At 38.0% G+C, this 19,041-nt stretch overlaps 1 protein-coding gene across 1 annotated transcript in view; it reads right to left on the bottom strand.

Moving 5' to 3' along the window:
• Window positions 1-19,041, bottom strand: part of GTF2F2 (general transcription factor IIF subunit 2) — a 151,427-nt gene that overhangs the window by 106,461 nt on the left and 25,925 nt on the right. Inside the window, exon 4 of the mRNA XM_082675430.1 lies at window positions 18,413-18,557. Coding sequence (XP_082531556.1) covers window positions 18,413-18,557 — 145 coding nt within the window. The remainder of the gene's footprint in view (window positions 1-18,412; window positions 18,558-19,041) is intronic.

The raw sequence follows: 19,041 nt of genomic DNA, 5'->3' as shown, positions 1-19,041 counted from the left end.
GTATACAGCTCTTACAACTCAATAATGAAAGACAACCAAGTTTAAATATGGGCAAAGGATCTGAATAGAAATTTCTCCAAAAAAACAAACAAACAAACAAAAAACCCAAAACAAACAACAAATGGCCAACATACACATGAAAAGATATTTACATCATTAGCTATCAGGGAAATGCAAATCAAACCCACAATGAGACCACTTCACACTCACTAAGATGACTATAATCAAAATGACAGATAGGACTTCCCTGGTGGTCCAGTGGTTAAGACTCCGTGCTTCCACTCCAGGGGGCACGGTTTGACCCCTGGTTGGGGAAGTTCCACATGCCGCACTGTGCGGCCAAAAAAAACAAAAAACAGACAGACAATAACAAGTGTTGATGAGGATGTGGAGAAATCAGAATGTTCATATACTGCTGATGGGATGAAAAATAGTACAGCTGCTGTGGAAAATAGTTGAGCAGTTCTTCAAAAGGTTTAACATAAAGTTACCATACGATCTCGCACTTTACTTCTACGTATATACTCAAGAGAAATGAAAACGTAAGTTCACAAAAAACTTGTACACAAATGCTCACAGCGGCACTATTCATTGCAGCTCAAAAGTGGAAACAATCCAAACATCCATCAATTGATGAATGGATAAGTAAAATATGGAATATCCATACAATAGAATATTATTCAGCAATAAAAAGGAATGAAGTACTGATTAATGCTAAAACATGGATGAACCTCTGAAGCATTATGCTAAGTGAAAAATGCCAGTTACAAAAGACCGAATTATGATTCCATTTACATGAACTACCCAGAATAGATATATCTATAGAGACAGAAAGTAGATTAGTGGTTGCCTATGTGATGGGGGTTTGGGGTGAAAATAACAAGTGACTACTAATAGGTATGGGGTTTCTTGTAGTGATAAAAATGTTCTAGAATCGATTGTGGTGTTGGGTGCACATCTCTGCAAATATACTAAAAAGCACTGAATTGTAGTACATTCTAAGCGGGTAAATTGTTACTAAGTGAATTATATATCAATAAAGCTGTTCTATTTAAAAAGGCAATATAATGCAAATACTTTTTCATTTACAAGACCACTAAATGACATCACGTTTACTTATAGACGAAATAGGGAATTATGAAAAATTCAGAAATTCAATACAATGTTTAAGCAGAAAACAGACAAGTTTTCATTTTGCAGCTATTTATTATTTTATTTTATTTTAAATACGAGGGATAAGAGCAATCCTTAAAGAAGGAGTAGGATCTGAGGACCAAACTAACATATGCACAGAAAAGGCGATAAACCTGGAATTTGCTTTGAAGTAATCTAGCAGTGGATAAGGGAGGTAGGAAAGGGAGATAAAAAATGTAACAGGACTGGCTGTTGTCAATTTTTGAAGCTAAGTAATAAGCATATTGAGATTCATTTATTACTCTCTCTACTATGTTTGAAGTTTTCCATTAGAAACTAAAAAGTATTTTTCTAAAAATAAATCAATAATTATATTATATTCTAATACAATATGTCATAATTTACTTCACCAGCTATTTGTTTTTGGACATCAGCTCTGTCCAATTCCATTATTAGTATGAATGCTGGGTAAACAGTCCCCAAATCACTTAATGCAGACTTAGTTGGACCACACACCTTGGGAAAGAAGGGAAGATCAAAGGAAGCAGTAGAGGATACAATTAAGGTGCACATTTTTCGCTTTTGCCCCACCCTCTACCTGGTACTGACAGATATCCAATTACCCCATGGTTAGCTCTGGAGGTTTTGAGATAGACTCTTATGATGATAATACATTAATCATATCAGAAAAATAAATAAATAAAATTAAAAGTATAACCTTAAGCACCAAACTTCCACAGAATTATTTAAAATAGTACAGGGACTTCCCTGGTGGCGGAGTGGTTAAGAATCCGCCTGCCAACGGAGGGGACACAGGTTCGATCTCTGGTCCAGGAAGATCCCACATGCCACAGAGCAACTAAGCCCGTGTGCCACAACTACTGAGCCCACACATCGCGACTACTGAAGCCTGAGTGCCTAGAGTCCATGCTCTGCAACAAGAGAAGCCACTGCAATGAGAAGCCCGTGCAACGCAACGAAGTGTAGCCCCCGCTCACCTCAACTAGAGAAAGCCCGCGTGCAGCAATGAAGACCCAAGGCAGCCAATAAATAAATAAATAATACTATAAAATCAGTTTTACAATGATATCTATGGTTCTGCAGAAATGGTACAAATGGTTTTCAAATAAATCTGATTTCCTAAACAGCTTAGACAGCACTATAGTATCCTCCACAATAAGGCAGAGTGTTTTAAAATGGAAATTCTTACCAACATATATCAAATATGTATCATCTGATTAGATCTAAAGCAGATTAAATGTGTTTCTTACTATTTATAAAACATCACTATACCCAGCTAATGATTTGCATAGTCAGTCAGACAATATATCAACCAAGACAACTAAAAATTGGCTCCAGGAACTTTCCTGGTGGGCCAGTGGCTAAGACTCCATGCTCCCAACACAGGGGTCCTGGGTTCCATCCCTGGTCAGGGAACTAGATCCCGCATGCCACAACTAAGAGTTCTCATGCCGCAACTAAAAAAGGTCCTGAATGCCACAACTAAAAGATCCCCGCATGTTGTAGCTAAGACCCAGAGCAGCCATAAATAAATACATAAAATTTTTAATAAATAAATAAATAAAAACTGGCTCCAAATAAGGGCTAATGATTAACACAACTGAAAAGGATCTTAAACAGAATTATAAACACTAGCAAAGCTAATTCTTTTCACTGAAGGGTAATGCCATGAAACAAATGATCATAAAATGTGAAATCCTTCACAAAAGTATTCAAAGCAAATTAAATTTTAGAATGACAAATATTCAAGTGCTACAGTATGAGAAGTACTGTGCATTGTCTGAATAAAAGTAATGAGAGATAATACTGAAAAACAGTCACCATTCGTGAAAGAGGCACTTAAAGATAATAGTTGTCTTGTGAAAAATACTGTACCCCCAAATGATCAAAACATTCCTCATTCTTCAGTAGGAGCAATAAGAAGATGAAATAGAAATGCATATAAAATATTTATAGCTGCATGACAATTAACTTCAAAATGATACTGAGTCTCTCATGAGCCCCTTTGGAATTACACGTCTGACAAATTCCAGGCATTAAATATCACGTCTCTTTTCCCCTCCTTTCTTCAAACCTTTATTCTAGTAGCACTGCTCAGTCTGAGATGCTCTGCACCACAGCCCCTCCCTACCTCCTGGATATTGAGGATGCTACCAATCTTTAACGCTCCCAAACCATCTTCACCAAGATACACACACTTCCAGGAGCTACCATTTCCCTTCAGCAAAGTAGAGGAAAGCACTCATCATCAGAGCTCGACCCACTCTCTGATGTGTATGCACATCTAGTCCCAAGTCTCCTCACTCCGCGCCTCATCCTTTACACTCGCAAAGTTCCAAACCCATCCCGCTCTCGCACCTCTGCACACGCTGTTTCCGAAGGCCACAGGCATGCTTTGCTTGCTCAAGTAGAACCCCAACTAACACTTCAGGTCTTAACTCCGGCTAGGTTCTCAGCGAAGCTTCTCTCACTCATCCAGGATAATCTGCTGCAGCTTCTCCCTTTTGCTCCCAGTAAACCACCCCCATTTCAGAAGCGAACTCTCTGAGGACAAGAACTGTGTGTCTTGCCAAAACATTTCGTTCTCAGGGCTTGGTATAACGATCTCATAGTAGGTGGTCAAATTATATCTCCTTAACCCACCTTGAGTTATTTATTTTTCCTATCAGAATTCTTGAGGGTCATGTGATAGTACTGCAAAAGTATTTTGTAAAAGCACTGTACAAATGATGGGTTTGTATAGGCTGTACTTATCTTTTAGACACTGAATCACAGTGCTTTTCATCCTAAATTATAGTTGGGAAATATAGACACTCTGTTAGTCTCTACTGTCGAATTTCTTAATTCCCTAACCAAGTAAACTAAACGATTCCATCCCTAAGATGAATCTGACAACCTTCAGGAATATTAAGATTCCCACTTCAGGAATTTTTTCTTTTAATTTCCCCTAGGGACGTCTCTGGTGGCGCAGCGGTTAAGATTGCGTGCTCCCAATGCAGGGGGTCTGGGCTCGATCCCTGGTCAGGGAACTAGATCCCACATGCATGCCGCAACTAAGAGTTCACATGCCACAACTAAGACCCAGGGCAACCAAAATAAATAAATTAAATAAATAAATAAAGTTTAATATCCCCTAACCTCAGATATAAAGGAAAATTTATAGTGTTTATTATTTGCCTCAGAGGTGCAAAATGAATAGTCAGGCAGGACCCCCCAAATCACTTAAACCTGTTTCTTTCAAAGTTTTGTCTGGACTCCTAAAGCAAAAACTACAGAGCACATTATCATTCTGTCCTGTGTCGAAAGAGATACAACTTGTCTTCTTACTCATCTCTTCACTTCTTTCCTATTCTTTCAATGGCAGGAAGGACATGGATACAGAATAAGAAAACTGGCCTCTAGTTCTATTTCTCAAAGGTATTCAAAACAATTTTGCTACCTCAAAAAAAGAGACTGAAAAAAAAAAAAGAGACACTGGACTAAAATTAGGCAGTCTCAAATTGGGGCAGGTAAAAGAGTTATGTAAAACAACTGAGTAGTTAATAAGGAATAATGGTTACTATCCTGGCCCTCTGGAGAAGAAATGTCCTGCCTAAAAATCTCAATAGTCACTAAAAACAAAACAAAAAGCTAGCCAAATAAAATACACCTGAAGGCTGGACTCAGTTTCTTACACCAGCAGTATTTTAGTAGCCATAACACACATAAATTAGTGAGTTATATTTGTGAGTTCCTTGCTGATCCTGATAATCTTTAAGCACTGCCTCTTCTACCTTTGAAATTTAACTCAAAAAAAAAAAAAAAAAAGGAACATGAGAGCCATGTTTTCCAAGTTAAAGATATTATGGCTGGGAGATAGTTTCAACAAGCCAGAGTTTGCTGGTCCCTATTTTACTCTAATAATGAACCAATATCTTTGAATGTCTTGTCCTAAAACATCTTTGGCCTAGTACTAAAACTCTACCTTCAGTCTATGACTTTTTATTCTCCCAATATACTCTTTTTTTTAAAAATCGAATTGTATACTTTATTTATTTTTAATTAATTAATTTTTATTTTTGGCTGTTTTGGGTCTTCGTTGCTGCGCATGGGCTTTCTTTAGCTGCGGCAAGCAGGGGCCACTCTTCATCGCGGTGCGGGGGCCTCTCATTGTGGTTGCTTCTCCTGTTGCAGAGCACGGGCTCTTGGCACATGAGCTTCAATAGCTGTGGCACATGGACTCAGCAGCTGTGGCACACGGGCTCAGCTGCTCCGCAGCACGTGGGATCTTCCTGGACCAGGGCTCGAACCCGTGCCCCCTGCATTGGCAGGCGGACTCTTAACCACTGTGCCACCAGGAAAGTCCTGTACTCTCCTTTTAACTGTGCAGCAAAGCCACCATCCTTGAATGTCAGAGTTACAATACCTTTATTCATAAACGAAGGTCGCTTCCAACCAATATCCCAATACCACCACAACCCCACACACACGCGCACACACAACTCCTGTTCAGAAATGGTCTGGTTCATAAGGCGTCTCCCTCTCCACTAATAATGTGAGAAGATTACCATTTAAATAGCACTCCTTCTAATTCTGTAAATTCAGCCAATATGATTCCACTGGTTGAAGTATATACTATTCTCCAACGATGCATAAACTATGGGACAGACATAATCGTGTGCTGCAGAGTCATTCTCAGGTTCCCAATCAAATGTCATAATATCGTAACCCGCAGGGTGAGCTTCTGGAGAAATCCAATCAAGACAAAAATAGTAAACTGTAACTCTACAGTTACTGTACTCTGCAGTTAGGGTGGGCCCTAATGCCACACGACTGGTGTCCTTTGGTCATAAAGAGACACACCAGCGGTGCATGTTCACAGAGGGATGACCATGTGAAGAGGCAGCAAGGGGGCACGCCAAAGAGAGAGGCCTCAGAAGAAATCTAACCTGCCAGCACCTTAATCTTGGACTTCTAGCCTCCAGAACTGTGAGAACATAAACTTGTTGTGTAAGCCACGCAGTCTGTGATATTTTGTTACAGCAGCCCTAGCAAACTAATACAATGTGATTTAATACCTGCGATTAAAAATTTTTGAACAAACTAAAAGATGTGGTTGGATTTTTAGAAAAATGTGTTTTCTCCTTGTGCTTTGCTTTGTTAATACAATTTGTACTGAAATATAACCTACGTTTAATAAAAGTATACAAATCGTAAGTTTCCAGCTTTGATGACTTTTCACAAAGTGAACACATTCATGTAACCACCACTCATATCAAAACAGAAAACACTGGTAGCTGTGCTTTCTGAATTCATGGATTCAAAACTGAATTTTCTATACTAATTGCTTACATATCTTGAGTAACTTTGTTTCCTTCCTAATACAGATTGTTTTTTATCTTTCAAGCATAGGTCTTATTGGACACAACCAGTATTGTTTAGAAATACTGCAATATCAGAAACATTAAACTTCTTAAGGACTAACATGTTAAAAAGAAACCAACCAGAGTCATGGTTCCATCATTTTATCTATCTATCTATCTATTCTTCTTTTTTTAATGGGAAGAGACTGTGGTTATCTTTGTGAGACACACAGTCTGGTAAACTTATCACATAGGCTCCAATTAGTTTTTCTTTCTCCCACTTAATATCTTTTAACATTTTCTTCCAACAAGACTTCAAGCAAGTAAAGACTTTTGTGGAAAGTGAATGTCAGTTGAAGCAGTGATGCAGTTAATTTATTTGAATTACTTTTCATGAATTTTATAGTCTTGAAATGAAATTGTTTCCAACAAGTGATAGTTTTTTCAGCTAATGAGGAGCCGTGTATTATTTTCCCCTTGCAACTGTCTTCCTGAGTAAATTATATTCTAATGGAAAAGTTCTACGGTTTTGAAGTAGTTATTTCAAAAAGCTGGAGAATACAGAGAAACTGCATAAATGAAAAACTAGATGCTGAAATCCAAAAAGATCAGAGGCAGTCTCTAAGAGAACTGTATTGGAATCATAACCACAGTTCATGGAGGGATTGGAGAAGTCCAGATGAAGAGGGGGCAGGGATGAAAAAAGACAGGATTACCCTGGGGGACTGCGAGGAGACGGTGGTAAAAGCCCAGTGAAGGCAATAGCAGCGTGATCAGTCATCCTGATCACGGGTGCCAAGGTAATCCCTATAAAGACATCATTTTCACTTTCTGAATAAAGGTAGGGCTATAGTTTACTATCTCTATCTTGGTTTGTATTTCTCCAGAAGCTGACTGAGACAAGGTTTTAAAGTTCAGGTAGTTTATTTGTAAGGTGATCCCAGGAAACACTGGAAGAGGAATGGGGAAAAGAGACAGGAAGAAGAAAGAAGTCAATAAAGAGCTGAGTCTAGAAAACGGGTACCAGTTGCATGCCATTGTGGACAACTGCAGAACAACTGCAGTTCTGCTGCAGAACTCTGCAAGACAGTGTAGGACGGGTGCCCCGGGTCACCCCACCTGAGGGTTAAGGGAGCTGGGTATTTACCCACCAACTCCTTTCAGATATTGGTTGAGGGCCGCTCCCAGAGTGAGGGCTAATACCGTGACATTTCTGACCCGTCCTCCAGGCCAGCAGAGGAGCTGGCAACAGAGAAAGCTCTCAGGCAGAGATACAGATATTGGGATTTAGAAGTTGGCCAGTGTGCACAGAAATGGCAAGGGCTGAGGGACTCTGGGAGGGCACTGAGAGCATCTAGGGCATGTAGGTCACAGTTCCTAAACCAGGGGAATCTGTCCCTAACTTGGAAATGTAAGAAACATCACCCTTCACCTAGAAGATGCAGAAAAAGGACTGAGAACTGCTCTAAATCAATAGACATTTTCCTTTGCTAAACAGTAGAGGTGCTCGTCTCAAGACATTGTTTAGCTATGATACATAACAAGTTACAAAGAAAAAATCTGCCAAATCCTCATAGTTATTAAGTTCTGCATAGTTATATAAAAGAAACCAAAGCTGGAAACGACCCTGGGTGGTGTGCTTTTTTTCTCTATGAGCAGAGAAGGCCACAACTTCCAATCATAAAATATTCTCCAGAAAGGCTCTTTTAAAGAGAAGAGAAAAAAATGTAAAAACAGTATGTCTGTAGAGTTTTCCCCTTCTTCTTTTGGAATAGCTAATGATACAATATAAGCAAGAAACTGAGGACTGATACACATACACATGGTTCTTACAATAAACTAAAAAACAGACTTCAGCTGAATTTCTTTTCAAACACAGTCTTTCAGAATACACTGGCTCTCCATCAATGCTTCACCTCTGGCCAGGCCACAGCTGTCTATGTCTAACAGCTGGTAAGAACATGTAAGAATAAGGTTTTATTTAAGAACTTAAAAATGTTTATTAAGTCATTTTGCATTAAAGACATATAACTGACCTAACTTTCAAGAGGTTTATTTTAAACTTAAACTCAACTTAGATGAGATCGGTTTCTCTAGTCTTCTTGATCAATTTCTTTAATTTTCCAAACTGATATTCTAAATTGAGGTCTGTACACAAATTGTATATGTCCCTATTGTTTATATTGAGATAAACTAGTGCTTCCCTACTCATAGTAACTATATTGGATTAAATAACATTTTTTAGTCCATTCATCATATAAATTCTTACACAGCTTCTATTTTATTGTTAACTTTTATTTTAAAAGCCCTCTACGCCTTTAGAGTTTGGTCATGTTGTGCTGACAACATTTTCTTCTTTCTAAATGTATCTATTTGTTAACTTTAACTTTATGCAATCTGAAAATAATCCATGACATTCGGTAAACACAGTTTAAGTATTTCCCTCTCCAACAGTGTTACAAATTTGACATCAGTGCCTTGGTACAGCTCTAAAAATGATTTCCTATTCTGTCACTTCTTTGCCAGCCAAATTCCTGAAGCAGTTCTGCAGAAAGATTGCTTCATGCCTTCACAGTAATACAAATGACTTGATGAACTGTATTTTCTCCAGTGGTGCCTTCGTAAGTGGACACTGTAACCTGTTAAATTGCAAACCACTGTGATTTCAGATAAAGTTGAACCACAAATCAGAAAACAGAACGTAAAGAGGAAAAACAATCAAGAAACACTGGAGTCTGAGCATTAAAGAGTTTCCGCTGACTACATCTATGATGATATTTTGGAATTAATGTTCATTTTCTTAGGTACCATAATGGTACTGTGGTTATGTATTTTTTAAAAAGGAATCCTTATGGAGACATGTACTAAGAATTTAAAGATGGAATGATATGCTGTGTGAGATTAGATAACCTTGTGAGGTACAAAGGGCAGTGGCTGGGCTATAGCTGAAGCAAGACTGACCAAATGTTGATCCTCTGAAGTTGGATGACAGGCACATGGAGTTTCACTATACTATTTCTCTACTTTTGTATATGCTTAAAATTTTTTCCACAATGAAAAGTTAAGCTGCAGGCCAGAAGGGAGTAGCATGATATATTTAAAGTGATGAAAAGGAAAAACCTTTCATCACGTTAATTCTCTACCCAGCAAGGCTCTCATTCAGATTTGACGGAGAAATCAAAAGCTTTACAGACAAGCAAAAGCTAAGACAATTCAGCACCATCAAACCAGCTTTACAACAAATGCTAAAGGAACTTCTGTAGGTGGGAAACACAGAGGTGAGAACAAGAGTAAGGGAAGAAAAAAGACCTACAAAAACAAACCCAAAACAATTAAGAAAATTGCAATAGGAAAATATATATCGATAATTACCTTAAACGTAAATGGATTAAATGCTCCAACCAAAAGTTAAGCTGTCTCAAGAGCAGTCTCCTAAAAGCACAGAAATTTCTTCTGATACAACAAAAGGAAGAAAAAAGGCAGAAGGAGGACGGGAAGGGGAAGAACAGGAGGAGAAGAACAAAAACCAACTATTGGGGAGGTGAACAGGTTCTGGTCACTCCCGTTGGCTCCGTCAAAAAAAAAAAAAGGCATTTTTATTTTATAACTTTAATCTGATCCGTAGTTATACCAAATAGCTTGTCCACTAAAACTAACAGCTTCTCTTACACTAGACAAGGGTTTCTCATCCTTGGCACTACTGACATTTGGGCTGGGTAATTCTGTGTTGCGAGGGGCTGTCCCTGCGCACAGCAGGATGTTTGGTGGCATCCCCAATCACCAGATGCCAGGAACATGCAGCCAGTGTGACAGTCAAAAACGTCTCTGGATGCTGCCAAAGCAGCCCCCAGGTGGAAACCGCTGCACTAGATAATACATAAACACAAATACCCATCTGGAAAGAGGCAGGTTAAAAACATATTGATAATCTGCAGACAGACAATGATCAGACAGATTATTTTTGTTTCTGCAGGGCAAACCCAATAGGGAATTTACGAAGGAATTGAGGTTTAGAATAAGTGAAGCTATATATCACTTTGATAAAATCACAGTGATAGGCCTTACAGAGGCTTAGGAGACAAAATGCAGCAGGGCAATGAGGGGTGCAAATATATATGAAAAAAGCAAAATACCTTTTTATAAAAGTAATTTGTTCTTTATCACTGACAGCATGTTAAAAAAGCTGGGTGGGGACAGTACACAGGGTTTATTATAATATTCTACTTCAGTGTATGTTTGAAATGTTCCAAAATAAAAAGTTAATTTTTTTCCATTCTATTTCTCGCTTTCTTTTTTTTAATGGTGCCAATTACTCACAAAATTGATTTTGCACCTACACTCTGAAAACCACTAGAATGATGATTAAGGGCACAGGTCTACAAGCTGTATGTTGGTTAAATTATATCCTATGTAAACTCCATTTCTCTCATCAATAAAATAACAATAGTGCCTACCTCATAGGCTTGTTGTGTGAAATAAATAATTCCTGTAAATTGCTTAACATAGTGAAAAAATAAGTACTCAACAGGTTACCTACTTCTGTTTAGCTATCACTGCTTAATGACAAGAAAGACATAAACCTTAGTAAAAAGTTCCTTCAATTTTTCTAAACCAAACAGTTATGAGAATATAAAACGAGACACTATGTGTCACAGCAAATGTAACCAAGAATATAGTCCAACTATAATTCAAAGATACATGCACCCCTATGTTCACAAAAGCAGTATTCACAATAGCTAAGACATGGAGACAACCTAAATGTCCATCAACAGATGAATGGATAAAGATGATGTGGTACATATATACAATGGAATACTACTACCCACCATAAAAAAGAATGAAATAATGCCATTTGCAGCAACATGGATGGACTTAGAGATTATCACAGTCAGTGAAGTAGGTGAGACAGAGAAAGGCAGATATCATATGATATCACTTATATGTGGAATCTAAAAATATAATACAAATGAACTTATTTACAAAACAGAAAGAGACTCAGAGACACAGAAAACAAATTTATGATTACCAAAAGGGAAAGGGGGTGAGGGAAAGACGGATTGGGAGTTTGGGGTTAGCAAATGCAAATCATTACATATAGAATTGATAAGCAACAAGGTCCTACTGTATAGCACAGGGATATTCAATATCCCTGTGATAAACCTTAATGGAAAAGAATTTTAAAAGGAATATATATATATATATATATATGTATAACTGAATCACTTTGCTGTACAGCAGAAATTAATGCAACATTATAAATCAACTATACTTTGGTTAAAAAAAAATCTCAGAGTCCCACTGCAATGGCAATTAGTAATATACAGATGGTGATAATTTATGCAACAGTATAATTCATGTAAAAGCAGTGATAAGAAAAAAATTCAAAAAAGAAAACAGTTGTAGTTTGAAAGCTATAAAGCACACACAGATACACATAAAGCTTAATTCAAACCAACTGACTCTCAACAAACAGGGGAAATGCACCAAGCATTATTATAATGTGTCCAGTGGCTAACCAAGTGTCACGTCACACAGCACTGAACTAATCTGATTAGCAAAGAGAAAGTAGAAGAATCATCTGTGCCCAAATAAAAATATAATGAGCAAGAAATAAAGTAGGGAGCAAAGGAATTTAATATTCAATTTTGAACCTCAAGTGTCCTAAGAAAAAGAAGGAAGAAAATCTACCCTTTTGTCACTAACAAGCCATCTCACTTAAACACATGCTAAAGAGTACCTTTAGAGTATTAGTAATTCTTAGGAGAAAATAAAGGAAAACAAACTACTTCAACACATATTTGCTTTAACAAGCCCATGTGCTATGTGCTCAGTCCTACAATAGACACTCTGGAGACAAGCATGAGCCACAGTCCCCTGCCCATAAGGTTTAATTCCGGGACAAAATGAGTAATACAAACGTTACTGCCACACAAGTCCAGATGAAGGAAGAATCAATCAAATCAAAAGGCTACAGCCATAAAGGGCAGAATGGTTATGACTGTAAAAGGCAAACAAATTCCTGCAGAGGAAAACAAGGGGAAAAGGAGAGGCAGCAGTGCCAGGAAGCTACTATGAGAGAGAAGGGATTCCAACAGATTGGACTAGAAGAGGGTAGAGAGGATGGGTGAAGTTTTCAGAGGATTTTGGATTAAGTGGTATCGAGAAATGTATATGTGTGATGTCTACTATGGGAATGACCAAGTGGGCAACTGACTGAATGTGAGAGTTAGAGGAGGCCAAGAACTATCATGGCCAAGAGAACAGAAGAATGATGTTATCACTGACAGAAATATGGATACATAGAGAATAAAGGAATGTAGAAGTCAATTTGATTTCATAACTTCCGAGTTTCAGGTGATAAGAAATCCAAGTGGATTGTCTGTTAAGACAACTAAAGATGGGATGAACATCAGATGAGAAAATAGACCTTTGTCACTGCTGCCACACTGGTCCAAGTCTCTGTCATCTCTCCCTGGATTACTGCAATAGCCTCTAGCTGCTACCCTTGTCCTCATGGTCTCTTCTCAACTGGCCAGAGAGGGCCTTCAAAATGTAAGTCAGAGTATATCACTACACTGCTCAAAACCCCCCAGTGGCTCCCCATTTCACTCAGTAAAATCCAAAACCCTTATAATGGTTCACAAATCCCTTCATGATCTGCCACCGCCAACCCCCTTCCTCTCCAGCCTAATGGCCTCTTCCCTCTGCCCATCGATTCTGCCCACACTGACTTCCTTGCTTCTCCTAGAACATCCCAGGCTTGCTCCCACCTTAGGGCAAACGTGTTCCCTCTGCCTTGAAGACTCCTAGCTGGATAACTAACTCCACAAGGCTACCCTTTGCCTCTTTCAAGACTTAGTTCAAATCCCACCTTCTCAACGAGCCCACATCTGACCACACTATTTAAAATTTCAAGCCCCACCCTCAACCTAGTACTCCTGATCCCACTTCCTGCTTTTTTCCCAGAGAACTTACCACCTTCTAGGCTGCAATGCAATTTATTTATTATGTTTACTATTTGTTACTGTCTCCTCTTACTAAAATGTAAGCACTATGAAAGCTGAGATTTTGCTCACTGAAGTATCGCAGGCCTAAGTAAAAGAGGGCTTGCAAAAACTAGGTACAAATACCAATTTTTTAAATTAACAACAAGCTGCTAAAAAGGGGTCAAAGATAATGAAAACTGGGGCTTCTCTGGTGGCGCAGTGGTTAAGAATCCGCCTGCTAATGCAGGGGACACGGGTTTGAGCCCTGGTCCGGGAAGATCCCACATGCCGTGGAGCAACGAAGCCCGTGTGCCACAACTACTGAGCCTGCGCTCTAGAACCCATGAGCCACAACTACTGAGCCTGCAAGCCACAACTACTGAAGCCCATGCGCCTAGAGCCCGTGCTCCACAACAAGAGGAGCCACCGCAAGAAAAAGCCCATGCACCGCAATGAAGAGTATCCCCTGCTCACCGCAACTAGAGAAAGCCCGCATGCAGCAACGAAGACCCAACGCAGCCAAAAATAAATAACTAAAATAAATAGATTTAAAAAAAAAAGATAATGAAAACTTGAGCAAAAAAGTCACCTTGTCTCTATCAGCTCCAAGCCTGCCCATTTCTTCCAATACTATCTAACTCAGTAATGGTCTCACCACTCAACCAGATTCTCAAGTCAAAGAAGCTTGGAAACCATTCTAGACTTCTCACTCTTCCAGTCCCTGCCCAGTCAATTCATCACCAAAAGCTGTCAAATTTCCTCTAATATCTCTAGAACAGGAGCCCTCTTTTCCACTGCCACTGTACCAGTACAAAGATTTTCATCTCTAAACTAGACTATGAAATCCACAACTGAGCTTTTTTGCTTTGATCTAACCAGGACCATTGAACGGATTTTAGATGATGACAGAGTATGACAGGTAGCAGAAAGCTAAGTGAAGAATAGGATACTTGAAGGTGAGAGAAATAAATTTTACCTTCACTTTCTTCCCTCCTATTGATGTGCACTTATTCATATATTTGAGGTCCAGTTCAAATATTTTCTCCACTTTTGAAGCCTCTCCCATTTCCTTCAGGCAAAGTACATACTCTTTTTTGTACATAACTCTAACAGAGCACTTTCTGTAGCAATTATTTTTTCACATATCAGTTGCCCAACTGGACAGGAGTCGCGTCTTATTCTAGCGTAGAGCCTAGCATCAAAAATATCTGTTGAACAACTTTTAGTCTAGAATTGGCAACTGTAAAATGAAAACATAAGTTTGAGCAAAGGTAGTCGTACAAAGGACAAAAGAAACAGAAGTTATCTGGTTACCAGAAAATAGTAGATAAAAATACTAAACTGAAGACCCAAGGAAAACAAAAAAAAAAGGCCAAACACATGAGGCTTTTCCATGTAGATGAGGGTAGAGAGATAAGCTAATAGAGATCCCCATGGAAATATTTAATAGAGAAAATAGATTATCTGGAATTTCACGGAGAAATCTGGAGGTGGAAGAAGGGCTAATCTAAATGGCCCTTAAAAATGAACCCCCCCCCAAAAAAAAAAATGAAACCCATTCTCTGAGATAGGAATGCTCAACTAGAAACAAATGAATTGTGTTCATCAAATGCTCATAAAATGCAGATTGTTTTAATTAAGGAGAAAGCATTGTAAAACATATCATCAGGCCCCTCTAACCCCATCACCCCAAAGACACTCAAATATTTAGAATTCAACCATTAGAAAAACTGGCTCAAAAGAGGTCTCTCAAAAACCGACAAAAGTATGTTAACTGAGAAAATAAAGCTATTAAAATTAAACTCAACACACTGAACTTAAGTGAAGGTCTAATCTTTTCTTATAAAATTCTGTTTTATAGACCTGGGCACTAGTAAAAAGAAATAAAGAGCCCAGAAAAGCAATTTTTTTTAATAAGAAGGTACAGTTCTATGCTTGAGAGAAAAATGGAAAAATATTCAGGATAATGTCCGCCTCCATGTATATTTCAATGTAAAATAAATGGCTTGCTCATTGTAAGATGACTCAGTCACTCACACTTTGGCAGGTTCATGACAAACCAAGCTAATACTAGAGTGGTGGCTCTTCAGCTTTTTTGGGTCCCAGATCCCTCTGAGACCCCAATGAAAGCTAGGGTCCTGTCCTGCAGAAAAACATGCAGATATACACTTAGCTAGCATTTTAAACATGTCACAGCAGTCACAGAGTCCCTGTTGTCTATTTATGACTTCCTAGAGAGCCAAGGAACCCAGCTGTACAACTGATACCTTAATGAGTAGAGATAGCAAATGACGCAAGGCTCAGAAAAGGAAATGAACCGTTAACAATTCTAGAGCATTTTTCCTGGTCCTCCAGGCAATTAAAAACACTGAACATAAAAATCTCTTCTGGTTGAATTTTATCAAGTGATATACACCCAGATATAGGTAAAATGCATGCACACACCTTAAAATACATTTGAAACCTAAAGTGTTTAAAGGTAAAATCTAATATTAATAATAGTAATAACAGCTAAAAGTTACTGAGCATGTACTATATACCAAGTATTCAAAGTGTTTTAAATATATTCATATTTATGCACTAATGTAAATAACTATTATCTGTATTTCATAAATAAGGAAATTAAGGCCTAAAAAGGTGCAAAGAGAGTTAAGGAACAATGACATGAAACAGAAATGACTGAGATTAGGCAGCAAAGACCTCCCTTATAGTGCACCATCTAATAGCAACTTAGAGCTGCACTTGTATTGTCACAGTTCTACAAAGCAAGAACATATTGTACAAACTCCAGAAGAAGGATGACAATCTTGATCTTTTTCCATATTCCTGGCAAGATAATCCTTATAATATCATGTTCACTTTGGAGTACACTGTAACCAGAAATGTGAATACAAAATGTTCAAAAAGATCACAATGCTAACTAAAGGATTTACGAGATTAGAAATGAAAGATTAATTTTGAGGGTAACAAACCTTAGCTTTCTAAACCACTGTCCTCTGTATACGTACCAGCAATGAATCATGCTTTGGAAAAATGAGCAACTTGATAAGAGGTAAAAAATCTGAAATAGGGCACCTTTTTCTACCAAGGAAGCTCAAGTTTCCCTACCTCAAGCTTTTTTCCAGACTGCTTCCTTTTTATCATATTGGTGCCAACACCTCTTCTACTCCAGGGACACACACAAAAGTAGAGAAAACCTCACAGGTTCAATAGGTCTTATTAAATCCCATCAGTTGCAAGACTAATTCAGATTCCTTGGATGTGCCTAGGCTATGCCCTGCACAACGTAGCATACAATAAATATTTGTTGAATGGCTGAATCTTCTCCAGGAGAAAATGCATACGTTTAACGTTTTCTACTTCCCATAATATTACACTACAAATTATTATGGTAACAGAATAATGTAATAATACAAATCTTTTACCTTACCATTTTTTAAATTCTACATCCCAGGGGGAAAAACAAGACTAATTTTTTTGACATCAATTTATGCAGTTATTGGCAATCCAAGACACCACAAAAAATTTATCTGAGTACAGGTGACGCCTGAACAACATGGGTCTGAACTGCACAGGTCTACTTATATGTGGATTTTTCTCAATGGTAAATACTACAGTACTACACAATCTACAGTTGTTAAGTTTGAGCACACAGAACCACAGATATGGAGGAAGCTTGGATACAGAGAGCCCCCTGTAAATTACATGCGCATTTTCAACTCTGTGAGGGCTGCTGCCCTTAACCTTCCCATTTTTCAAGGATCAACTGTATACTCTATTTAAACAATAATGTTCTTAACATATTATAATTTCTTACAGCTTTTTTTTTTCTAACATCTTATCGGAGTATAATTGCCTTACAATGGTGTGTTAGTTTCTGCTGTATAACAAAGTGAATCAGCTATACATAAACATACATCCTCATATGTCCTCTGTCTTGCGTCTCCCTCCCACCCCCCCCATCCCACCCCTCTAGGTGGTCACAAAGCACCGAGCTGATCTCCCTGTGCTATGCGGCTGCTTCCCACTAGCTATCTGTTTTACATTTGGTAGTATATATAAGTCCATGCCACTCTCTCACTTCGTCCCAGTTTACCCTTCCCCCTCCCCGTGTCCTCAATCTTACAGCTTTCTTTGTAATGTTTAATGAAAATACAACAAAACCATGGATGTTTTTCTTTTAAACAACCAATAAACTTTCTGAATCAGGTAAGAGAAATTAGTTCTGTTAAAGTGAGGTGGCCTGCTGCTTTACTACTAATATGCTAAATTCAGTGAAGCTTAAAACCAAGAAACAATGAAAATAAACATATACTCTTACATATGCCACAAAAAAAGTTCCCTTTATATTTAATTCACAAACTGAAACACCTGCTCTGATTTACTGAACTGCTAAAACATCTGAGAGCAAACACACAAAAGTAAAAACTATACACAGTTTTCTTAGAAGTTGATACCAATGAAAAGAAATTAATTCCTATGCATTAAAAAGTATAGAAAGCATGCAAGAGCCAAAATATTCCCTCTAGTTTGACTAAATATTCCCTAATATTCAGCAGTACTTTTTAAAACACAACTTATAGTTACTGAATATTAATTTACCAAAACAGGCAAGGATGACCTTATCTTGGCAAAACTCATAATACTGTTTCCTCAACATCCTAGAAGACAGCTTGAGGCACCACACTCTTCCACCTGCTTTGTTCTATTTCTTCATGCCCCAAATGGAAATTAAACCCTTCCAGTAACAGCCAAAATTTCATCAGTCACAGGAAAGTACTTAGCGCAGAGAAGTAGTATGATATGAATAAGAGGTAGAAAGAACAACAGGTGGAACAGCCCTGGTAATGACCTTAGAGTATGCGCTGAGAGAGAAAATCTACACAACATGTACAGGAATTGCATTTAAATAATTCTCTTCCCACTTACCTGATGAGCTCTCAGTAAACACCGTTAATGTCTGTCCTCCAACACTTTGCAAGACAAATGGATGTTCTCTAGGAGCACTGACTGAAGCTGGTTTCCCGCCAATATCATGAATGTTTGCAAGATCCTCATTCAAAGTAAATGACACCTAGGAGACACATTAACCAGAGCTTATTACAATAGATTTCTGTATTCAAAGTATCTGTACAGAAATTCTAACTATAAATCAAATACTTTTTTAATGTGAATCTTTTCCAGTCATTTTATTAAGCATTTTTTAAAAACTTTATCAAAAAATTTTTAATAATTAGTCCTAATAGGAGAATCTATCCCCTTTTCTCAGAATAATGGGGCTAATCTACCATTATATAGACAGCTTTCAAATGTTTTCTCTGGTCTATGGCTGGAAAAACTTCTATTTACAAAATAGAAATAAGTTTTTTTCCTAAGGTGTCTGAGGTCAAGGAAGAAACCATGTCTTGTTATATTTATACCCCTAAATAAATTAGATAAGTATTAGGTGGATGGATGGATGGATAGACTGACAGATAGATAGATAGACAGACAGACAGACAGATCTATCCATCCATTCATCCATTCATCCATCCATCTCCTAGCAAAATGCCTGGCAC

This window comes from Grampus griseus (genome assembly GCF_964374135.1).
Source record: "Grampus griseus genome assembly, chromosome: 18".
In the NCBI taxonomy this organism is placed as follows: Eukaryota; Metazoa; Chordata; class Mammalia; order Artiodactyla; family Delphinidae; genus Grampus; species Grampus griseus.
Note: the sequence above shows the minus strand (reverse complement) of the source record. Positions and strands in the feature narration are given on the sequence as shown.